The following is a 25,595-nucleotide window of genomic DNA, read 5'->3' on the forward strand; positions in this document are numbered from 1 at the left end:
AGCATGAAACATCTGTAACTCTAGGGCAAAGCGGTATATGGTTTCTAGAACTTTGTAGTTAAAGAAATATATACTCAGAAAGGTTAAGAAGGACAAGAAAAGGAAAAGAAACAGAAAAACACTTAGACTTTCATTACATTATGATAATACTCATCAGTTTTATGTATTTTCAGTTATAGCAAAATGTTGGTAGTGAATTTGGATGATAATTTAATTTCTTTGGAAATTTTCAGACAGGAGAAGAAAATTTTGAGACTTACAGAGTGCATATTATATTCTCTAAAACTTAAAATTTTCTTCTGAGAAAATTAAGATAATCATATTTCACAACAATGAAGATTAATGAAATACAGTGGATACTTAGCATTTGGTAGGTGCTTTAAAAAATAATTTGAATTGACTGTGTGCCAATATGTCTTAACAGATTGATGGAAGTTCAGTTTGTAGTACTACTAAGTCTTAATTCGGTGTTTAAACAAAAGGTATGGTGGAAGGTACAAAAACAAGCCCCATGATGAACGAAAGGATTTTCTTTCAGGCCAGAACTCCCATCCTGGACTTGTAAAGGAGTACCTTAATTGACTGAAGTTAAGAATCTACATTTAGAATTGACTTAAGAGAACTCTGTTATTTTTTTCTCACTGTGGCTCAAGGACCTCATGTATCAATTATATTAAAATGAACATTCTCAGACCAATCAAGTTTTTAGAGTAGGGCCTTGAATTTGCATTTTAATACTGGCTCCAGCTCATTTTTATATTCCAGTTCTCTGCTTTTATTTTATAAGGAGATTGAGCTCCAGAGAGTTTAAATGATTTTCCCAAGGTTGTAAAGTTACATAGTGGTTAATCAAGGTTTAAAATTTAGGTCCTGATTCTTGGTGCTTTATACTTTTCCAAGAAATCATGCTGGACATTTCTTTTTAAAAGGCAGGCCACTATTTTCAGAGTCTGAAATAAGCAAATACTGGTCTTTGTACAGTGTCAAATGACAGACTCTCTGTCTACTGCTTGTGTATATTCCAGTTCAAGATGATTCATTGGTTTCCAGAACCTATAGGCTATTTGGATAAGGAGCTTGAATTGAAATCACAGCAGTACAAATTGGGATCAAGTTGTGGTTGAGCCTTGAATGCCAGATTAAAATCATATGTACTTAAGAGGAGTGCTACTGAAAAATTTGCACTGGAGAATGACATATGGAACGTGGCTTATTTACCTCCAATTCTTAAGATGTAAAAGTAACATATGTTTATTAAAAGGACTCAAAACAGTACTTCTTTAGAAGCTGTATTGTATAGAGTAGAGATTCCAGAACCATACCACTTTGGTTTGATTGCACTCAAACCAGGTTGTACTTCTTTGGGCAATGTTTTCTACCTCTTTGTGCTTTTGTTTCTTGGTCTGCAAAATGGAGATAATAATAGAGCCTATTTCATAGCGTGGTTTTGATAATTCAGTAAGTTAATTTGGGTAAAATTCTTAGAAGCTCTGTAGCCTTTTCTGTAATAGTTGTTTCTGGAAAAAAGTAAATCTCTGACTTCTGTGTGTAAGGTCTATCATATGCTAAGGTGATCACTATTTATAGTTTATGTATTTTTTTCTAAAATGTTTTATGTAGGTACTATAGATGTTTCCTTAATCTTCATTTAACCAATGTGCAGGATTAATAATTCTTCTTTTAAAAATACTAATGTCCATGTATGTTGAATGAATGTAAACTACTTTCTGCTGCTTCCACCAGTTGAGATGAATGCTCATGGAAGTTATAGGTTTCTTCCCAAATTGGCTAATTCTATTGTACTTGTAATGTGTTTATATTATTCTATTAAGTATTACGTAAACCAATGATAAATGAATGTGAAAAGAGAACTGTTTAAACGCAAACTAAGTTAAATGCTTTGGAAAACTTGATAAAGGCAAATTAATTGCTGAAGAAAATTGTAGTCAGTTTAGGTGTGGGCAAGATGACTAAAAGATTACAGGGAAAAAATAGAAATCTAGAAGGAAGTCTACATTCAGATTGCCCCACAAAGATCTAGGTAACTTATTTTGAAATATGTTGAACCAAAAACTGTGGACAATGCATTATTGATCTGGTTTATGTAGGAACAAGAAACCAGAATTCTAGTCAGGGGAGCTATACTCAAAGAATACATTTTGGCTTGAAACTAAAAAATTGATAAGGATATTTTAAATTACAAGTACAGTATTTAAGATACATGTATTATAATTCTCCATGTTAACTTTGATGAACTCGCAAACATCTAGTCTCCTGTATATATGTAAATTTAGATTTCTGTAATTCAAAAGGGGATGGATCCAATTACATACTGTAACTCTTTTGATCATTTAGTGTCTTGGAAATCTAAAAATGGGACTTCAGGATCTGACTCTGGTTTATCCAGTGGGGTTTATAGGACTCTGCTAGATGAAATAAGAGATTTCAAGTAGTTCTGGAACATATCAAGATCCAAAGACCTTTGTTGTCATGTGAGATTTAAATTCTTTTTTAGGGACCTTTTGAACTCTGATAATACTATAGATTAATTTAGTGGCAGATAGTTGAGTGCCTTCCTATGTAAAAGCATCATAGTAGCTATTAATTTTGTCTTGTTCATCTTGCACATACTGCTTCCTAAGGGAAATAACTGATGATTGTGTTGGTTAACATCGCTGGAGTCAGATTGTGTGGTTTTTTCAAATGTAAGCCTGTAATTGGTGTACAGTAACCTAGTTGCTGTATATTAGTATTAATCGTTAGCTATACAGTAATCTGTCAACCATTTGATCTTTGAATTGTATGTTTAAACTGGCAAATCTCATGGATGTTATATGGTTGTACCAAAAGACAAATGCTGTTTTATTGTGTGATTACTTTGAGAATAATTGTGAGAAACTGGTAATTATCATTTAAATTGATCTACAGTGATAGTGGAAGTTATATGTCAAAGGAGATTTTGTCGACATAGCTTAAAATTTCACTTACAGAAGTTTAAGATTGATACCTCTTACCTCCTAAAGTAAATAGTTCATTAAGGATTTTGGGAAAAGCAATTCTAGTTCAATCCCCAGCTACACACAGCAATTTCCTCATGCTTAAATGGTTTTTATGAGTGGCTGATGAGCTCACTATATGTGGGTTATTTTTCATTTATATATAAAATCCCTTTGCAGAAAGGCCCCGCCCTCTTTTTTTTTTTTTTTTTTTTTTGGAGACAGGGTCTTGCTCTGTCACCCAGACTGGAGGGCAGTGGCATGATTATGGCTCGCTACAGCCTTAATCTCCCAGGCTCAAGTGATCCTCCCACCTCAGCCTCCCAAGTAACTGGGACTACAGGTGCCATGTCACCATGTCTGGCTAATTTAAAACAAATTTTTTTTTGTAGAGATAGGGTCTCACTAAACAGCCCATGCTGGTCTTTAACTCCTGGGATCAAACAGTCCTCCCACCTCAGCCTTACAATGAAGCTGGAAGGTGAAAGTGAGTGTAGTCTGTCTCATAGCAAAGGTACTGGTCCCTTATAGGACTCATTGTATCCACCAACCTCATTCTTGACATTTCATTTTTGCCTGTATTCTAAATTTTTTCAGAGATTGTGTGCTTTTTTTGAAGTTCAAGGCAGGCTACTCTAAAAGCTCATGTGTGTTTGCATAGTGAGTATTTTTCTTATTGGATATGTGGATCTATTAATTCCATAATTCATTTTTGTGTGTAAAGTGCACAGACATTTTCTTTCCTTAAGCTTCAACTCTCTAGTTGTATTATACTAGTCTTCCCATTTCTGGGTTTTTTTTTCTATTTACATTACCGTATGAAGAGGAGGAAGCTGATCTTGGGATATCGTAAGTCTTGGAATTAAAAGACAGGAAAATGCTGTAGAAGTAAAACTGTTTAAACTTGAAAGTATTTACATATATATTTATAATTAATTTTGGTCCCTTACTGATTTTATGGGTTTGGTAAGTACTTAGGAATTAAGCCTACTCTTAGTTTAGTCTTAAGATTTTTATAGTAAATATTTTAAATACATCTGAAATATTAAGATAACTATTCAAATATACTAATAGAGTTGCTGTTCTTTCACCATTTGCTTAGTGGCCAACAGTATTCTGATTGGAATTGATTATTATCATTGGACTGAATAATACAATTTTTCTATATTCTAAGACACAACTAACATTAATAAATAAATATCTACACTGTGTCTACATATCGTACTCTGAGCAAAAAGATAGATATTTTGCTCATTTTTTCCTGAGTGGCATAGAGGAACTGAGACTTTTTTTTTTTTTTGCGAGACAGAGTCTGGCTCTGTCGCCCAGGCTGGAGTGCAGTGGTGTGATCTCAGCTCACTGCAACCTCCGCCTCCTGTGTTCAAGCCATCCTCTCACCTCAGGCTCCCGAGTAGGTGGGACCACAGGCATGGGCCACCATGCCTGACTAATCTTTGAATTTCTTTGGAGACCGGGTTTCCCACATTGGCCTTGCTGGTCTTGAACTCCTGGGCTCAAGTGATCCGCCTGCCTCAGCCTCCCAAAGTGCTGGGATTACAGGCATGAGCCATCAGCCCAGTCGAGACTGAGACATTTCTGTTTTCTTTTTCCTCTTTCTTGCTTTTTTTTGAGGGATGGTCTCATTCACCCAGGCTGGAGTGGATGAGGCATGATTTTAGCTCACTGTAACCTCCACCTCCCAGGCTCAAGCAATTCTCGCACCTCAGCTTCCCTAGCTTACCTCAGGTGTTCAGCTTCATCTGCAGCACCACACCTGGCTAATTTTCATTTTTTGTTTTTTGTAGAGATGGGATTTCACCATGTTGTCCAGGGTGGTCTCTAATTCTTGAGCTCAAGTGATCCCTCCACCTTGGCCTCCCAAAGTGCTGAGATTACAAGTGTGAGCCACCGTGCACGGCCTGAGACTGAGTCATTTCCTAGGGTCACATAGCTAAAGAGTGGCTGTTCAATAATTTGAATTAAAGTCATTTGAAAATTTTTGTAGCTTTCTGTTGATCCTTATAAAGGACTAATTCTTGACAAGGTATTGAGAATAAACAAATCATTAATCAAAGGCAGCTGCTTAAGAAAACTACTCTAAGGCCGGGCACGGTGGCTCATGTCTATAATCCCAGCACTTTGGGAGGCCGAGGTAGGTGGATCACTTGAAGTCAGGAGTTCGAGACTAGCCTGGCCAACATAGGGAAACCCCGTCTCTACTAAAATACAAAAATTAGCCAGTTGTGGTGGTGCACGCCTGTAATCTAGCTACGTGGGAGGCTGAGTCAGAGGAATTGCTTGAACCTGGGAGGCAGAGGTTGCAGTGAGCTGAGATCGTGCCACTGCACTCCAGGAAAAAAAAACACTACTTGAAGGTACCCTTGATTATATTGGATTGCCATAGGTCATTTCAGGTGTCATAAGAGCAATATAATTTTGTTCATTGCCCATTCCCAAGCACCTAGAGCAGTATCTAGAACATAGTATATGTTCAATAAATATGTTAAATGAATGAATTTGATTTGATTTGGTTTTAAAATAGAATAGTTGTACTCTGAGGGAGGAGGGAAATGCTTAAACAATACTAAGAATTCCATTCTTTAGAGACAAATTACTTAGAAGTTGATAGTGACATATTGAAAGGGTTGTTGATTGTTGGATTATTCAGATGATGAAGATGATGGTAGGGGCCATGGCGGCTGAGGGAGAATGAGTCTTAAACACTGAGGAGGCACAAAAGATTGGGTGGCTGGATATAATAGGAAACTGGAACGAAAGAAGGAGAAGAGAATGGCGATACTGATAAAAAATAGAATGAAAGAAGATGTGTGGAAAAGAAAGTTTCACTTTGAAGGCTTGATTTTTGAAGTGATGGCAGATATAGATATACATCCAATAGATGAGTGGGAAAAGTAAATCAAACAGAAATGAAAAATTGAGTCCAAGATTGATGGAAGACTAATAATGGGGAGGACTGAGCCTGGGGGCAACTACATTAGTAACAGTGGCAGGTTTTGTTTTTTCATGTTCATTTAAAGGAAGGAGGAGAGATTTATGTGTTAGAAAAAGGGAAATTGTGGTTTAATCAATAATAATTTAGGTGGGTATCCTAGCCACTGAATTACAGGCTTTGAGGTAATATGGAAATACCTCAGTTCTTGCTATGGAGTCAAATAGATGATCTAATTGTGGAAGCTATACATTTAGCAGCTGTTCTAGAACAATGTCTGTCAAAATATAAACCAGTAGTTAATGTAAGTAGTGCATTCTTTAGGAGGTTAAGACGGGAAGACATTAGTGTAGAACAAGTTTTATAGCTGGAGAAGTCTTTTGAGATAAAGTCTAGTCAAATTGTTATTTACAGATGAGGAAACAGCCCTTAGGAGGTTGATTTGCCAGATATCTTAAAACTATCTAAAAAAATTGGGAAGACTTCAAGGAAGCATTGGTTCTTGAAGGTCTAATATGATTTTTATTGGGTGGAAAAGAAAAGGAAAAGAAAATTAGTGAATTTGAAGAGGAATGAGCAAGGATATGCCAACAATAGCAAAAAAGACTTGTATAATCAAAGGAGTTATAGATTGGATTATTGGTATGGAACAAGATAACCTGATAAAATGTCAACATTAGGAACTTGACTGGAATTACTGTGAACTACACTTTTTTTGAATAGGTCAAAGTTATGAGGAAACTAGTGGCTTTTGAAGTATAATATTCTGTCCAATGTTGTAACCAGTACTAAAATAGAGCACTGGTGTGAATGCCCTTTTAGTTTTTTGATAAGGCATTCAGGCCACATCTCAGACCTACTACATGAGAATCTCTAGGGTAAGGCCTAGGAACCTATCATTTTCTACTCCTATCCCCAGGTATATGAAAAGTAACAGTTGTGGATCTATGTTTGGGAACCAGTGGTTTAAAAGCCACATTAGTATAGGGAAAGAAACTACTTAGGGAAGTATTCATTGCCCAGGTCTGAGATAATAAAATGTAGACAGTATCATCAGAAAGATTTGTTTAAATTCTATTAATTAGATTTTATGCACGTTGTTTTTAGAGAGGGAAAGAAGAAGAATCGCAAGTTTTCTAGTATGAAAGAAATGGATTCAAAATAGTGATAGAAAGCATACTTAGAAGGAGATAGAAGGAGAGTGAGGACACTGTTTTACTTGCGATTAAAGAATGACAGAATAGGCTGGGCACGGTGGCTCATGCCTGTAATCCTAACACCTTGGGAGGCCAAGGTGGGTGGATCGCTTGAGGTCAGGAGATCGAAAACAGCCTGGCCAACATGGTGAAACCCTGTCTCTACTAAAAACATAAAAAATTAGCCAGGCGTGGTGGCAGATGCCTGTGATCGAGGTACTTGGGAGACTGAGGCAGGACAATCGCTTGATCCTGGGAGGTGGAGGTTGCAGTGAGCCAAGATGGCGCCATTGCATTCCAGCCTGGGCAACAAGAGCAAACTCCGTCTTGAGGATTGGGGGGGTGGTGGGAGGGTGGGGAAGAAAGAATGACAGAATAAAATAATTGCCAACTTCGTTTTAATAAAAAACCTGCTCTTATTTGGTTATTTAATGGCTGAAAAAGGTGGGGCACGGTGGCTCATGCCTGTAATCCCATCACTTTGGGAGGCCAAGGTGGGCGGATCACTTGAGGTCAGGAGTTCGAAACCAGCCTGGCCAATATGATGAAGCCATAGGTGAGAGGGTGTACAGGCGTGGACATTCCCCTGGTATTTTTTTAAACCACAGATGTAGCAAACATGAAGTACAAATGCCTACTCTACCCATTGGCAGACATCACTGTGGCATTCTCCCATTATATTTGGCTTTCTTAGTACAGCACTTCAAGTGGACACTAACAATTATTGGTAAAGCACAGGAGATTAAAACTATTTTTTCATGTCACAATCAAAAAGGATGCCTAGATTTCTGTGTTAATATTTCATGTGTAGGAAAATTGCTACCAGTGCTTAAAAAGAGTTTGAAGCCCACAATTTTAATGTCATTTTAAAACATTAAACTTTTAATTTTGTGATAATTATAGAGTTGCATATGGTTGTAAGAAATAATAGAGAAATTCTATGTATTTTTACCCAGTGTCTTAGTCCATTTAGTGTTGCTATAACAGAATATCTGAGACTAGGTAATTAATAGAAGGTTTTTTGTATTTTTGTTTGTTTTGCTTTTTTTTGTTGTTTTTTGTTTTTGCTTTTTTGAGATGGAGTCTTGCTGTGTCGCCCAGGCTGGAGTGCAGTGGCATGATCTCGGCCCACTGCAAGCTCCACCTCCTGGGTTCATGCCATTCTTCGGCCTCAGCCTCCTGCGTAGCTGGGACTACAGACGCCCGCCACCATGCCTGGCTAATTGTTTTGTATTTTTAGTAAAGATGGGGTTTCGCCGTGTTAGCCAGGGTGGTCTCGATCTCCTGACCTCGTGATCCGCCCGCCTCGGCCTCCCAAAGTGCTGGGATTACAGGTGTGAGCTACTGCGCCCGGCCCAAAGGGTTTTTTAGTTCACTGCTCTGCAGGCTGGGAAGTTCAAGAAGCATGGTGGCATCACAACATGGAGGAAAATCAAAAGGGAAATGGGCACGTGTGAAAAAGCAGAACTCAAAGGGTGTTCTGGCTAAAATTTTTAACAACCCACTATCTCAGGAACGAATCTATTCCTCAGAGAACTAATCCAGTCTTGCCAGAGATAATGCTCTCACTACCACAAGAGCCACCCACAGAGTCGGGGCCCTCATGATCCAGACACCTCCTGTTCAAGGCCCTACCTCTTAAAGGCTCCACATCATAACCTTGCTTCTCTAGAAATTAAGGTTTCAACATGAGTTTTGGCAGGGACAAATCTTGTTCAAACCATAGTACGCAGTTTCCCTCAATGGTAAAGTCTTGTAAAATTGTGGTACAAAGTCCTGACTAGTGTGTGTGTGTTTGTTTGTTTGTTTTAAGAGACAGGGTCTCCCTTTGTTGCCCAGGTTGGAGAGTAGTATGATCACAGCTTGCTGTAATCTCAAACTCCTAGGCTCAGACGATCCTCCTACCTCAATCTCCTGAATAGTTAGGACTACAGGCTTGCACCACCATGCCCAGCTAATTTTTTTATTTTTGTGGAGTTTGGGTTACACTCTGTAGCCCAGGCTGTTCTGAAACTCCTGGCCTCACGTGATCCTTCTGCCTCAGCCTCCCAAAGTGCTGAAATTACAGACGTGAGCCAACACACCTGGCCAAGACCAGAATATTGACATTGATACAATCTTCTCCTTTTATTCAGGCTTCCCAGTTGTATTTGCACTCATTTGTTTGTCTAGATTTAGTTCTGTGCATTATGATCACATGTGTGGGTACCTGTACCCACCACCACAGTTAAGGTATAGAACAATTTTATCACCACAAGGATCCTTAATATTGTTCTCCTATGTAACCATACCTATCTTTCTCTACCCCTTCCCTTCTGAATAACCTATCCTCCATTTCTGTAATTTATTACTTTAAGAATGTTATATAAATGGAGTTAAATAGTATGTAACTTTTTGAGGTTGGCTTTTTTTTGGGGGGTGGGGGGGTGGGGGGATGGAGTTTTCGCTTTGTCACCCAGTCTGGAGTGCAGTGGTGCAATCCTGGCTCACTGCAACCTCTTCCTCCCAGGTTCAAGCAATTCTTGTGCCTCAGTCTCCTGATTAGCTGAGATTATAGGTGCCCACCACCACACCTGGCTAATTTTTTTTTTTTTTTTTTTGAGACTGAGTCTTGCTGTGTTGCCCAGGCTGGGGTGCAGTGGCATGATCTCGGCTCACTGCACGCTCCGCCTCCCAGGTTCACGCCATTCTCCTGCCTCAGCCTCCCAAGTAGCTGGGACTACAGGTGCCCACCACCAAGCCTGGCTAATTTTTTTTTTTTTTTTTTTGTATTTTTAGTAGAGACGGGGTTTCACCGTGTTAGCCAGGATGGTCTCGATCTCCTGACCGCGTGATCTGCCTGCCTTGGCCTCCCAAAGTGCTGGGATTACAGGCGTGAGCCACTGCGCCTGGCCTAATTTTTTTTATTGTTAGTAGAGATGGGGTTTCATCATCTTGGCCAGACTGGTCTCGAACTCCTGACCTCAAATTATCCACCTGCCTCAGCCTCCCAAAGTGCTGGGATTACAAGTGTGAGCCACTGTGCCCAGCCAAGATCGGCTTTTTTTTTTTCCACTCAGCATAATTACCTTGGATTCACCCAAGTTGTTGCCTGTATTGACAGTTTGTTCCTTTATATTGCTGAGTAGTGTTCCATTTAATTTTATTTTCTTGCTTTATTTATTTATTTTGAGACAGAGAGTTTTGCTCTTGTCGCCCAGGCTGTGCAGTTCAGGTGATTCTCCTGCCTCAGCCTCCTGAGTAGCCAGGACTACAGGCATGTGCCACCGTGCCCGGCTAATTTTGTATTTCTCGTAGAGGTGGGGTTTCACCATGTTGGCCAGGCTGGTCTCGAACTTCTGACTTCAGGTGATCCACCCACCTTGGCCTCCCAAAGTGCTGGGATTACAGATGTGAGCCACCACACCCGGCCATAAACACAAATTTTAGTCTTTGAGACTGTATTTGCCCACGTTTGTGGTGTTTTAATGCATTGTTACAGATTAAATGTAAGTTTGTTAACTGGATCAGGTTTGAGGGAGGAGCAAGGTCGGTTTTGTTAGTGCAGTTTCATTTAATAATCAGAGGAAATGCAATTCAGATGTTCTGGAGTGAGATACTTAAGTATTTAATTTCCCTTTTTGAGAGAGGCAGCTGTCAATTTTTTCTTCCTTAATTATAAATTCTAGATTATTTATTTTACCTATCATCTGGCAGGGTTTTTTGTTGTTGTTGTTCTTTTGGTTTTTTTTTTTTTTTTTTTTTTGGCAGAGTCTGTCACCCAGGCTGGAGTGCAGTGGAGCAATCTTGGCTCACTGCAACCTCTGTCTCCTGGGTTCAAGCGATTCTCGTGCCTCAGCCTCCCAAGTAGATGGGATTACAGGTGTATCCACACCCAGCTAATTTTTGTATTTTTAGTAGGGACACGGTTACACCATGTTGGCCAGGCTGGTCTTGAATTCCTTACCTCAGGTGACCCACCCGCCTAGGCCTCCCAAAGTGCTGGGATTACAAGTGTGAGCCACAGCTCTCAGCCATCTGGCAGTTTTTAATTTCAGGCATACTGATGTGTAGGCTCTGGAATCAGACCACAAGGGTTCAGATCTTGATTTGGCTATTTATTAGTTATGAACTTTGGACAAGTTTAACCTCTCTACCTCATTGTAAAATGGGGATAATAAATGCACCTATACCATAGGCTTATTGTGGAGATTAAGCATTGTAAGCACTCAGAATTTGCTATCATTATTATTATAACCACTAGTTGGGGAAGTTTGAGTATCAGATAAGTGCTTCTAGAGCACTATCTGGTAGTAATGCTAGCTCAGTTGTAGAAATGCATATTCATTTTGTTATCAAATTTATATTTTATAGTTTTTTAGAATCTAAAATTCTGTCGTTTTGATTATTTGGAATAATCTGTTAATGTAATTGTAAGATCAGCCTAATCAACTTCCATTTATAGTTGAAAGTCAGAGCAGTGAAATGACTTGCCCAAGCATTCATAGGTAGTAACTTGGAATGGATCTGATTGACTAGTATTCTTTTCATTTTTACCTTAGTCAGCTGCTGTAAATTAAATGTTAAATGACTAATAAGGGCTGTTTAATTTCCAGTCTCAGTTACATGTCTCCTCAAAATTTCTTTCAAGTTTCTTTAATTATTTCCATTAGTAATTAAGCCAAAAATTTACCTACTTAGTCTCTTAGTGATACACATCCAAAATATATACATTAATTTAAAATATTTATTGAGCACTGTGCCAGGTGCTTATAAAGGACAGAAATATAATAAATGGCTCTTTCCTCAAAGAGATTGTTATATTGGGCTCTTTTATTTGTAATTTTAGAAAATTATTTTTCCTCATATTTTTTATTCTTTCTGCCTTTTGGGTATCATATTAATCTTTAAAGTGTTACTTTTTGTTTTCTTTTTTTTTTGTTTTTTTTAAGACAGGGTCTCCCTCTGTCAGCCAGGCTGGAGTGCAGTTGTGCAGTCATGGCTCACTGCAGCCTTGACCTCCTGGGCTCAAACAATCCTCCCATCTCAGCCTCCCAAGTAACTGGGACTACAGGTGTGCATCACCACATCCAGCTAGTTTTTGTATTTTTCGTAGGGATAATGTCTCACTATGTTGCCCAGGCTGTTCCTGAACTCCTGGGCTCAAGTAGTCTGCCTGCCTCAGCTGCTCAAAGTGCTGGGATTACAGGTGTGAGCCACTGTGCCCAGCTGTTTTCTGTTTATTTTAACATGGTCTTAAAGGCAGCTTCAGTCTTCCAGTTTTTCTGATAAACTGTTTTCTACTTTAATTGCTTTTTTTGCCTTTTACTTCATTTTTCCTACTTGAGAGTCTTGTTTGTTTTTATTGTTTTTGTTTTGGTATTGTTGCCTTTGCTAAATCTGTTTTTAATATTGTATTAAAATTTAATATTTTTCAGTTATTTTTAAAAATTTTTAAATATTAAATTTAATATTGTATCTCAGTGTTTCTTTTTCCAGTTTGATTTAGTATTTAGCTTTGATTGTTGCCTTTACTTGTGTTTACATTCATTTGTGTAAAAAGGGAAGAGTAAATTTATCCTTTTAAGAATTGGCTGCTTTGTGTGAGTCACTTTGGTTTTAGGTACCATGTTAGTTAGAAGTAATTGTAATTTTATGCCATTTAAAAATAGCTCAAAACTCCTATGTTCACTTGGTTTCTAGGTCTATTCTGGATAAGCAGGTTTTGTGAAGACATTTATTCTTTCTTGGACCTCAGATTTACCAGACATCTCATGGTATTTCCTTTTCTATTATTTCTTTAATGGCTGCCATTTATTCTCAATGTATTTTGTACATATTTTACTTGTCAGCTGGATGACCAGTTTTTTGATTCACACATAAGATGTGAAACATTGTGTTAATTGTTAAGGTTGTGTTAAAAACCTTTTCCCTTTATTTATAACTTTTTTTTTTTTTTTGAGACGGAGTCTCGCTCTGTCACCAGGCTGGAGTGCAGTGGCGCGATCTCAGCTCACTGCAGCCTCTGACTCCCTAGTTCAAGCGATTCTCCTGCCTCAGCGTCCTGAGTAGCTGGGATTACAGGCACATGCCACCAAGCCCAGGTAATTTTTGTATTTTTAATAGAGACAGAGTTTCACCATGTTGGCCAGGATGGTCTCAATCTCCTAACCTCATGATCCACCCGCCTCGGCCTCCCAAAGTGCTGGGATTACAGGCTTGAGCCACCATGCCCGGCCAATTTTTGAATGTTTTTTAAACTCACTGTGTTAAAGGTCACATCTTTTCTGCTTACTACATTGGCTTTCCCTTTTTAAAAAAACTATGATTTGACCCTAACGAATTCATCATTTTATTAAATATCAACAACATTTTTAAGCAATGCGAATTTTCTCATTATAAGATTTTTTATATTAATGAAAATAGTGAAATACTTGCCGTAATGTCTTAATACATATGACCTCTTGTCTTCTGACCTCTTGTGAGTAAATTACTGAGATCTGCTTTTCCTGTTGAATCAAATTCAGAGTCTGCAGTTCTGTTTCAGATGTGATGATGTATCTTTGTCCTGAGGATAAGCTTCAGTGTTTTTAGGGAAAGGCAGTTATGGGGATGTCATGTAGTCGTTTTTAATGACACTTGATTATACAGGGTGATAGTTCATTTAGTTAATTAAGCCAGAGCTGCAGTTTCATCTCAAGTTCTCTAATGCATTCACCAATTCTTTGTAGAATGCTGTTATGTCCCAGGCACTGTGCAGTTTGGAAGACAAGCAGCAATAGCACAAATAGAAGTCATTGTCTGAAGGAGGTTTGTGGCAAGCTCTTTACTGAAGCATCTCAAGTGTGGTGTGTACTGAGGATGGCATATTTATATAAAAAGGGACATACTAGTAAATAAATACCTAAGTAGTTTATTTTAGATTGGAAATATCACTCAGTACTTAAAAGACTTTAATAATGACTTGATTTCCTTTCAATGTTTGCCTCTGGTAAATAAGTATACCACTAAATATAGTATATACCTAAAATACAAGACTTTTGTGAGTCTAACATAAAAAACAGTGTTTCTTCAAGTAGCAATTCTTATATCTGCCTGTAATATTTAGTTACATTTGAAAATATCTATTTAGGTTAATTCCTGTTTCACAGATTATACAGATTGTGAGTTCATACATTATGGGGGAAGATTACCAAAGCGGGTTAATAACATGTTAATAGTGGTTTGAATTCTCCAAGAAAACTAGCCTTGAACTTTTAAACTATGTGTAACTGGGAGAGAGCTACCAGATTACTAATTATTATAAGATAAAAATATACAGTAATAGACAATTGCACACTGCTTTTCAATATTTCAGGTATTACATTACAGAGACAAGGATAATGACTGTTGCTGTTTTCTAATTTATAGGATTATCTATATTGGTTTTGTTCCTGAGTTGCACCTGTATAATTTTTGAAAAGACTTTGAGTAGATATTTTATAAACATACCTGTAGCCACTGTTATGTAGTGAATTTAAATTAGAAAAATTGATGTTGAAGCTAAGTATCTTTTAGTTGCTATTGTAAATTTGTTTAAAAAAAACTTCATTAGTTTTTTCTACTAATTGAATTAGGGAGTATTAACTCTTTAATAACTGAACAGTATTAATGGAAGAAAAAGAGAACTCCTTCAACAGTATACCTAGATTTACCTGTTATAGAAAATGACAACTACTGTACAGTAATCAAATTTTTACAAATAACATAGTTTCCCTTACATACAGATGCAAACAGTAGAGTAGAATTGGTTCAGATCCTGGTTTCATCTCTTAAGTGGAGTAGCCTTGATTAAATTATTTTTAAACCATGTGTTGCTGGAGGAGAGCTACCAGATTACTAATTATTATAATATGAAAATATACAATAATAGACAATTACACAGTGCTTTTCGGTATTAGCCTGTTTTGGTTTTCTTTTCCTCAGTGGTAAAATGGAGATACCTACCTTAGAATTAGGAGGATTAAATAGACCATCCATGTAGAAAGCTGATTATGGTGCTTAGTCCATAGTAAGTACTCAGTATTTGGTAGTATATTGTTAGATCACTCACTGAACAAAGAAGACTTATTTTTGCATACTGGCACTATAAGAAATTACATTTTATCTTTTAAAATGAATAATTTTTGGTTCTTCACTAAATATGCCGTAGTAATCTTCTTGTGGCATTCTAAATTCATTCCCTCAGAAAGATTGTGATTTAGAAACTTTTCTTTTGATCATGATCACATAACTCAATTCCAGAAAAATTAATGAGAGACTCTAAGCAAATTTCAATTTATATTGAGATTTTAATAAAGAATGTTTTCTTCATGTTATTTTACTTACTGTTATAGTGTGACTGTTGCTTTTTTGTCTCCTTTTCTTTTAAACAGGGTTTGTGGATGCACTTAGATGTTTGCAATGAGCACTGTGGCTGGCATGCCCCAGTGTTTTGGATACCAATGCATAGGACTCCATAGTAATCGAATTTACCAGAGGCGAACGTCATGAGCATAGTGATCCCATTGGGGGTTGATACAGCAGAGACGTCATACTTGGAAATGGCTGCAGGTTCAGAGTAAGTATTTAAATTGGTTACATAAGCAAAAAAAAAAAAAAAAACCCTTCTGGAGCTAGAAAGTAGGAAGAAGTATAAGTGGAAAATATTAAATTTCTTCTTTCCTAGCCATTTTTTAAAGTAAAAAAAAAAAAGCGAAGTTACCTTTCTTTCTCAAACACTGAGAACGTGATTGCTAACTTTGTTTTCCTTTTAAATAGCATTACCACTAATATTCATTATTGGATTGAAGTATTGACATGACTTTTTTTGACTCCAAATTTCTGAGAAGCGATACATTTTTTACCAACTGTATTTTCCTATAGTATTTGATATTGTTATTCCAGTGTCACTAGAGCCACCTGCTGACAGGAGTCATTAATTTGTTGGTGCTTGGGTTCCCCCCACCCCCAGCAACAGATGGAGTTTTGCTGTGTCTCCCAGGCTGGAATGCAGTGGCTCTATCTCAGCTCATTGCAACCTCTGCCTCCCGGGTTCAAGCAATTCTCCTGCCTCAGCCTCCCGAGTAGCTGTATTACAGGCGTGTGTCACCACGCCCAGCTAATTTTTGTGCTTTTAGTAGAGATGGGGTTTCATCATTTTGGCTAGGCTGGTCTCGAACTCCTGACCTCGTGTTCCACTCTCCTCGGACTCCCAAAGTGTTAGGATTACAGGCATGAACCACTGCGCTCAGCCGGTGCTCGGGTATTTTTAGTTTGAATTTGTATAATTGAAGATTCTAAAATATTTTGTATATAATGAAACATTTTCAGAAACTTTTTACTTGTTCTTTTTTCACCCAGTGCTTAACATTTTTGCTTGTGATTTCTTGACACTTAATCAACTATGAAGAAACTATTTTTTTTTCTGCTGCTTTTAAAGTGAGTGTTGATTTGTTTGTACTAATTGGAGGTGCTTTCATTTAAGCGTGGCTTTGTTTTTGTATTCAAAAGCCTGCTTTAAAGTACTGTCCTTGCATTGTTTACAACTGTTCTTTTTTTTTTTTTTTTTTTTTTTTTTTTGAGACGGAGTCTCGCTCTGTTGCCCAGGCTGGACTGCAGTGGCGCGATCTCGGCTCACTGCAAGCTCCGCCTCCCGGGTTCACGCCATTCTCCTGCCTCAGCCTCCCGAGTAGCTGGGACTACAGGCGCCCGCTACCACGCCCGGCTAATTTTTTGTATTTTTAGTAGAGACGGGGTTTCACCGTGTTAGCCAGGATGGTCTCGATCTCCTGACCTCGTGATCCGCCCGCCTCGGCCTCCCAAAGTGCTGGGATTACAGGCGTGAGCCACCGCGCCCGGCTACAACTGTTCTTTTTTTGTTGTTTGTTTTGTGGCAGAGTCTCGCTCTGTCATCCAGGCTGGAGTGCAGTAGGGCAGTCTCAGCTCACTGCAACCTCCAGGCTCAAGGGATTCTCATGTCTTAGCCTCCTGAGTAGCTGGGATTACAGGTGCATGCCACCACACCCAGCTAATTTTTGTATTTTTAGTAGAGACAGGGTTTCACCACATTGACCAGGCTGGCCTCGAACTCCTGGGCTCAAACGATCTGCCCACCTTGGCCCCCCAAAGTGCTGGGATTACAGGCATGAACCACCATGCCCAGCCATGTTTACAGCTGTTCTTAGGGTGATGCTGAATTTTTCATTTGTTTCGTACTTAATCATAAACAATTTTTTCTTATAATTTTTTTCACTTGTAATACATACAGAGCTCATTGTATTCATATAATGTTCTGTAAGTGTTAAGCAGCTCCCCTACTTTGAGCAATGTGTTTTATGTAAAATATCTTAATCATCCCAGCAAAAAGGCAGGTATTATTTTCATTTTATAAGAAATGCAGCTCAAGGAGATTAACACATTTGCCTATGGCCACATAATTAATAAAAGGTAGAGTTAGGTTTGAACCCAGAGTTGCTTGGCTCCAGATTCATGCTGCCACATAGGTCAGAAGAGTCACATTTAGTTAATAGAGGAGTAAAATGAAGTGAAATGCCACATGTGATGAACTGAGGACAATTGTCATACCAAACCTCATTTGCTCTTTATTTTTAAATTTCTTACGTATTTTCATACAAATATTTAAAAATAATAGATTGTAAGAGAGAGAAAAGAAATGGACAGATTTTGATCGCAAATCTGAAGGAGTATATTGAGAAGTCATGGAGATTTTTTTACACCTATTAATATAACAATTAGTATAACCTATTCATGTTATGCCTTCAATAACATACACTGGCTATGGTTATATTATTGAAATGTATGTTATCGGAGGTCTTAACACTCAAAGGGAAAATTAGAGGTTTTACCTAAGATCTAAGATGCTGGTATGAGCTTCTCATCAAAACCCACTTGCAGTTTGAGAGTTTTTACAGAGAAGAAATTAAATTTTTAATTGGGAAGAAGAACATCCTTTAAGTCCAGTTTCTGAGGAATTAGAGCTTATTTATTCCATCATTCTAAACTGTTCTTTTTCTCTAAATGCCTCCTCAATTTAATGATTGGCATTTTTCCCTTTTTAGATTTTCAGTTCTAACTTACTTAAATTTCTGCATTAATAATATATGATGTGGCTTAGGTGATAATTTGTGATGGTTTTTTAATGAATAAGGACATTTTGGTATAAAACAAATAAGATTTTAAATTTGTAAAGTGGTTCCAGAAAAATGTGGCAATATCAAATAGATTATTGCAAACAGAGTAGTGGTTGTTCTTCCTTTAAAGTTTTTGATGTTAATTTAGAATTACAACACATTTGGAAATAGCCTTTTTTCATTTTTAAGAATAGAAATATTACATAAATAATTCAGCTCAGTGTGGTGGCTTATACCTGTAATTGCAGTGCTTTGGGAGGCTGAGGCAGGCAGATCGCTTGAGCCCAGCAGTTTGAAACCAGCCTGGGTAATACAATGAGACCCTATCTCTACAAAATAAAAATTTTTTAAAAATTAGCTGGGCATGGCAGCGCATGCCTGTAGTCCCAGCTACTTGGGAGGCTGAGGTGGGAGGATCACTTGAGCCCAGGAGTTCCAGGCTGCAGTGAGCCATGATCACACCACTGCGTTCCAGCCTGGGTGACAGAGCAAGACCCTGTCTCAAAAAAGTAAAACAAAATAATTCTACTTCTGATGACCAAAAATGTTCTCTATATTTGTAAAGTTAGTGAAGCAATGAAAATTAAAGTGGTATAAATTTAGGACTACCAGAATTTAGGCTTTGGGTAACTCTAGTCTAAAATAATATCTAGTACCATTTTGTAATATAGGCTGTTTGCTTCATTAAGTAAATAATCAACAGTCATAAATAGTACTCTGGTAAATTTCACAGGGATAGTAGGGACAATGCAGTTTGATGGGAAAAATGCTAGACCAATTTAAGGACTTTAAGGTAGTTTTTCTTTGCTATTATAATACCATGTTGACTTAGAATTAAGAGTTAGTTTATTTTACAGATATGGGCACTGAGACCCCAGAGTAGTTATGTGGCATGTCCCAAGGATATATAGTGACTTTAGTGGTAGAGGTAGGACTTGGATGTAGGGTTTGTGACACTTAGATCAGTCATCTCCTGGTCTGTAAAACTGGAGATTGGATTATCTGCTCTATAAAATACCTCCTAGGATAGTGCCTGATTATCAGTTTGGAGCAGCAGTGACCCTATTTCCAAGAATAATTCCAGTCCCACGGCACTCAATCCCATACCAGGCATGACACAGTAGCTGATCTACCAGTAGTTTTGTGACAGTGTTGTTGGGGGAGTCAATAAATTGCCCTCTGAAGATCCACTATCACCGATTCTAGGCCAGGAGTATGCTACTTTCAGTCTTTGATATCTCTGAGGGAAAGGAAACCACACCCTGATACTCCGTGGAGCCAGATGCAAACCAGCCTTACCACACTATTTGTTCTACCTGCTTTACTTACCAAGGCTTAGGAGCAGCATTTCACCTTCTCCAGGCTCCCAGTATCACCTGAAGGGGTCAAAGGTAGGGCCTGGGTGACTCATTTGGATTAAGTCTTGACCCTTTGTCAGTTTTATCTGTTCCTCTAATTCCTGTAATTGGGCACGGTCTAAAATGTAGGTCCATTCAGATGTCCAAATCCTTATGGTGTTCTTCCTTTTATTAATTCTTCCACCTGCTATGTATAATTTAGTTATTACAGTGACCATGCTACCATCACATTAAGGCCCATGCCTAGTTCTCAGATCTTCTTACATTGCCCGATCTTGCAGCAGAATTTGATACTATTGACTCTCTTTACCTTTGGCTTTAGTGAAAATATATATTTTTAAGTTGTGGTAAAATAGATACAACATTTATTGTGTTAACCATTTTTAAGTGAACAATTCGGTGGCAGTAAGTACATTCACAGTGTTGTGCAGCCATCACTACTGTTTTCAAACTTTATCATCCCAAATAGAAACTCCGCATTCACTAAATAACTCCTTCTTTCCCCTTCTAGTACCTCATAACCTCTATTGTAGTTTCTATCTTTATTTGCCTATTCTAGATAACCTCATATAAGTGGAATTATAAAATACTTATTCTCTTATGTCTGGCTTATTTTACTTAGCATAATGTTTTCAGGATTCAACCATGTTATAGCATATACCAGAATTCCATTCCTTTTTATGGCTGAATAATAGTCCATTGTATAGATGTACTATATTTTGCTTATCCATTCATCTCTTGACGTACACTTGGGTTGTTCCTACCTTTTGGCTATTGGAAATAGTACTGCTATGAACATTGGTATACAGGTATCTGTTTGACTCCCTGTTTTAAATTCTTTTGGTTTTATAGCTAGGAGTGGAATTGCTAGGTCATAACATAATTCCACATTTAACATTTTGAGGAATCGTCGAACTCTTTTTCCATCTGGTTTTCTTTTTATGGCATGATCTCCTTTTTAAATGTTTCTTCTTTTTCTTAAATATTTGTTTTCTAGGGATCTGTACTTCCTTACTTTTTAAACTGTCCTGGAGATGTCATCTACTTCTATAGCTTTCACTGTTTTTGCATGCTCATGACTTCCAAATCATCCTTACCTAATTCTCTCGTGGGCTCTACTCACATAGCCCTCTGCATTACTAGACCACTTAGATGTTCTGTGAGTAGTTCAAACTTAATAAAATTAGTACTATACTAATTCTCTCTTCTTTCCCTCATCCTCTCTAATAAATTCACACCAAAAAAAGCCGTCTTATTCATATATTCTATTTTTCACTCAAAGACAGCAATACACATAAGCCATAAGTTTTCTAAAAACACATAAGTCATTTAATTTTCCCAGGTTTTTACATCACTGCTTCTTTGTTGCCTTTAAGTCTAAATTCAGACTCCTTCTAATAGTATGCAAAGGCTTTCTTTTTTTCTTCCTTTCTTTCTTCAAACTCCTGTTTGAATGGTTTCATGGTATTCCAGTCTAGAGGTATACCAAAATTAAGTTTTAATCAGTCTCATTGAATATGTACGTTGTTTGAGCCAAATATTGCATTGAAATTAGCATTTTGGCATAATTTTTGTACATGTCTTTAATGATTTACTTAGAATAAATGTGATCTAGAATTACTAGGTCAAATGGAATGCAAGATCTTTTTAAAGGCTACTGATATATGTTGCCAGATTGCATTCCTGAAAGTTTGTGTCTACTCAGAAGAAGTCAGTACCCTGGCAATTTGGGACATTTAGTATAGGAGAAAGTAGGTTTATAGAATTTAACCCTTGAGAGTATCACATTATGATAGCATGTAAATACATCAAAATTTACCTTGCCATCTAATTTTATGTAATATATTCTGAGAAGTTAGGACTATGTACAATACAGTTTAACAAAATTTCCATTAAAATAGTTGTATTTTTAAAGTTGATGTGTCAAATGTGATCCCAAGACCGTCCACAGGCTCAAAGATTTGCTGGAAGGACTCACAGGATCCAGAATGTAGTTGTACTTACGGCTAAGATTTATTACAGCAAAAGAATCCAAAGCGAAATCAGCAAAGGGAAAAGGTACATGGGGTGAAACCTGGAGGAAAGCAGGTGCAAAATTCTATGAGGCTTCTCCCCATTGAGGCACATAGGATGCACTTAATTTCTTCAGCAATTAATTGTGACAACACATGTGAAATGTTGTCTACCAAGGAAGCTCATTAGAGACTCAGTGCCCAAAGTTTTTCTTGAGGGATGGCACGTAGGCATCTGCCTAGAATGTACCAAAATTCCAGATTCCCAGAAAGAAAATAAGTATACAACATAAACCATATTGTTTGTATAAACAGTGTAGGCAGAGTAAGCTGCCCTTATCATTTGAGGAAAGTTTCTTATCAATGTAGGGAACTGTTTACCAGCTAAATTCCCAAATGCCAGCCAAGGGCCACCCTTGTAAGGCGGCCTTTCTGCCCTCTGGTAACTCTTGTCTGCACAGTTGATTTTTGCAGGATTAAGTTGAACTATATGAATGCCATTTTTATAGGTCAGAATTGGTCTGGTATCAGTAATTCTGTATTGTTCAACTTAATAGTAAGAGAAGAAGGAGTGAATTACAATTTGTTGAGCGCTGCTGTGCCAGGTAAATGTTTTACATGTGTTACTGCATTATTTTTATACTGTGAGTCCAATGTTAACTTCTTCTCAAAGATGTGAAAACAAAGGTTCAGAAGGGTTAACTAACTTCCCTGAAGTCACGGATTGTAAGTTATCAGAACTAGGGTGATATTCCTGGTCTATTTTAGATCCATGTCTTGCTTTTTCTCACTAAACCAGTGCTGTTAGCTATTGGCTGAATTTATGACTACCTGTGCTTTTCAAATACTTCTGCAAAAACAAAATATATAAAACAGATAAAAGGAAAACAACTCTGGTTGAAATGGAAGTGAAGGGCTTAGAACACTTTTAACCCTTCTCCTACCATAAACATTCCCAAGGATTCTAAGAGCTAGCACAAGACAATAACTGCTCTTAGGAAAAAGAAAAGGAAATGGAAATACCGTTTGTTTCAGCAGCTATGGTAGACAATTGTGTGAAATCCTTTTTTTGGGGGGGTGGATAGGGACTCAAAAAAGGACCTCAAGGTCGCACAGACTGGAGTACAGTAGTGTGATCATGGGTCACTGAAGCCTCCACCTCCCAGGCCCAAGCAGTCCTCCTACCACAGCACCCCGAGTAGCTGGAACTACAGGTACACACCACCACACTTGGCTAATTTTGTATTTTTTTGCAGAGATAGGGTTTCATCATGTTGTCCAGGCTAGTCTTGAACTCTTGGGCTCAAGTGATCTGTCTGCCTTGACCTCCCAACGTGCTGAGATTATAGGCATGAGCCCCCGTGCCTGGCCAAAATCCTCATTTTTTAATACCAGGAAATCTCATGATAATTTTATTCAGCCAAATGAAGGATTAAATACTGAGTTTTTAAAAAACCCCACTGTGACTTTAAAATTTGATTATTTAAGGGGATAGAGTTTTAAAAACCTGGGTCAACATGTGACATTTAATACTAGATTTTATAGCTAGCTCAGTTTCTCCATACATTTTCTCATTTTTAAATTTAATTTGGTTCCTGATTGTTAAAAAATACGTGTGTGTTATTGAAAATCCTCTTTTACTTGCCTAATTATTTTGGAATTTAGAATTAAATTTAGAGCAAGGATCAGCAGAACTTTCCTGTAAAGGGCTAAAGAATAAATATTTAAGACTTGCAATGATATGGTTTCTGTTGTAACTACTCAGCTCTGGTCTTGCAGCTGTAAAGCAGACTGTATGTGTAAATGAATGGACATGACAGTGTTCCGATAACACTTTGTCTACAGAATCAGGAAACAGGCTGGATTTGACCCAGGGTTCTAGTTTGCCTACCACTTATTTAGAGCAAAGGAATCTTGATAATGTACTGTTTCCAACGAAGAGTACTATTTTTTCTCTGATTTTATTGGCTTAAGCAAGTACTATTTCAATGGTATGACTTTCTTTAAATATAATTAGGTAGAGGGAACAGCAAGTACACAAGCTCCAAGGCAGGAACAAATTTAGATTGTCCTAAAGAACAGGGAAAAAATATCAAACATGGGAGTAATAGACCAAGGGAAGAATATTAAGAAGAGATGAGAGGAGTAGGGCCTAGGGGCCATAAGAAGTTAAGATTTTAAGTGAAATAAGTGCTGGCCAGGCGTGGTGGCTCACACCTGTATTCCTAGCACTTTGGGAGGCTGAGGCTGGCCAGTTGCTTGAGCCCAAGAATTCAAGACTGGCCTTGGCAACATGATGAAACCCCATCTGTACAAAAAAAAAATACCACAGTTAGCCAAGTGTGGTTGCTTGTGCCCGTAGTCCCAGCTACTTGAGCTGAGGCGGGATGATCGCTTGAGCCTGGGAGGTCTAGGCTGCAGTGAGCCGAGATCACACCACTACATTCTAGCCTGGGTGACAAAGTGAGACCCTGTCTCAAAAAAAAAAAAAAAAAAGTTCTAATTCAGTGCTCTAAATTAGTAAATATTTATTGAGGGCTTGTTATATGCCAGCTACTGTTTTGGGTCCTGGGGACACAACTTCAAATCTAAAATTTTGTATTTATATTCAAATTCTGTTTTTTCTCTTACAAAACAGAAAAATGGCCAGGCGCGGTGGCTCACGCCTGTAATCCCAGCACTTTGGGAGGCTGAGGTGGGCAGATCACCTGAGATCAGGAATTCGAGACCAGCCTGCTGAACATGGCAAAACCCCGTGTCTACTAAAAATACAAAAAATTAGCTGGGTGTGGTGGCGGGCGCCTGTAATCCCAGCTACTCGGAGGCAGACGCAGGAGAATTGCTTGAACTCGGGAGGCAGAGGTTGCAGTGAGCTGAGATCATGCCACTGCACTCCAGCCTGGGCGACAAGAGCAAAACTCCGTCTCAAAAAAGATAAAGAAAAAAGAAAAATGTCACTTTAAAAAAAATTAGAGTCCTGTTCCTCCACTTGCCCTCTGGATCTTACCCCTTCTCACCTTTTCAGAATCTTCATTCTTCTCTCTTGCCTGCAGTCATCCCATGTCTCTTGCATCTTCAGTTTCTCTATTAGATCATTCCTATCACATGTAAATATAACAGAATTATTTCCCTTTTTTATTATTTCATTTCTCTAATCCTCTTAAGAGCAAAACTCCTTGAGAAAGCTGTTTGTATTCATTATCAGGTTGCACAACACTACTATAACCTCCTGTGTTGTCAGACTAATTGGTAGTCTTCTATAATTTATATACAATTTTTTCAGATTTGATGTAAATAATCATCCCTTCTCTTTCTTCCTACTAGGAAGGTTCAACTTTGGATTTCTAGGTACCACACTTAACTAACCACTATTGGTCATTTTTTCCTGGCTTATTCTGTTATGCCCAGGTGCTTTAAATGTCTAAGACTCAACTTCAGTCCCCTCTCCTTTTAAAAAACTTGGTTTTTAGGTTATTACCTGGCTTTAAATATAATCTCTATGTGTGGTTACCCTCAATTTTTTATGTCCAGTCATAATCTTCCTAAGCTCCAGACTTGTATACCCAAGTTGACAGCTTCACTTGGAATTCTTGATGTTCTTCTGCCCCCAACTATCTACTTTTGGTTATTGTTTTTTAGGCTCATCTATTTTTTTTCCTTTTCTTTTCTTTTCTCTTTTCTTTTTTCTTTCTTTCTTTCTTCTTTCTTTCTCTTTCTTTCTTTCTTTCTTTCTCTTTCTCTCTCTCTCTTTCTCTCTCTTTCTGTCTGTCTGTCTTTCTGTCTTTCTTTCTTTCGACAGACTCTTGCTCTGTCACCCAGGCTGGAGTGCAATGGCATGATCTCAGCTCACTGCAGTCTCCACCTTCAGGATTCAAGTGAGCCTTGTGCCTCAGCCTCCCGAGTAGCTGAGATTACAGGTGGCCACCAAGCCTG

At 38.0% G+C, this 25,595-nt stretch overlaps 1 protein-coding gene across 4 annotated transcripts in view; it reads left to right on the forward strand.

The window, feature by feature from the left end:
* KMT2E (lysine methyltransferase 2E (inactive)) overlaps nucleotides 1-25,595 on the forward strand; it is a 100,119-nt gene that overhangs the window by 11,250 nt on the left and 63,274 nt on the right. For 2 of the 4 annotated variants that reach the window (XM_008963542.5, XM_008963545.5), the window contains exon 2: nucleotides 15,536-15,720. In XM_008963542.5, the coding sequence (XP_008961790.1) occupies nucleotides 15,650-15,720 (71 nt within the window). In that variant the 5' untranslated portion in view covers nucleotides 15,536-15,649. Of the gene's footprint in view, nucleotides 1-12,824; nucleotides 12,899-13,084; nucleotides 13,226-15,535; nucleotides 15,721-25,595 lie in introns of all 4 variants that reach the window. The other 2 variants (XM_055114796.2, XM_003811182.6) reach the window with 2 other exon arrangements.

Source organism: Pan paniscus, chromosome 6, assembly GCF_029289425.2.
Source record: "Pan paniscus chromosome 6, NHGRI_mPanPan1-v2.0_pri, whole genome shotgun sequence".
In the NCBI taxonomy this organism is placed as follows: Eukaryota; Metazoa; Chordata; class Mammalia; order Primates; family Hominidae; genus Pan; species Pan paniscus.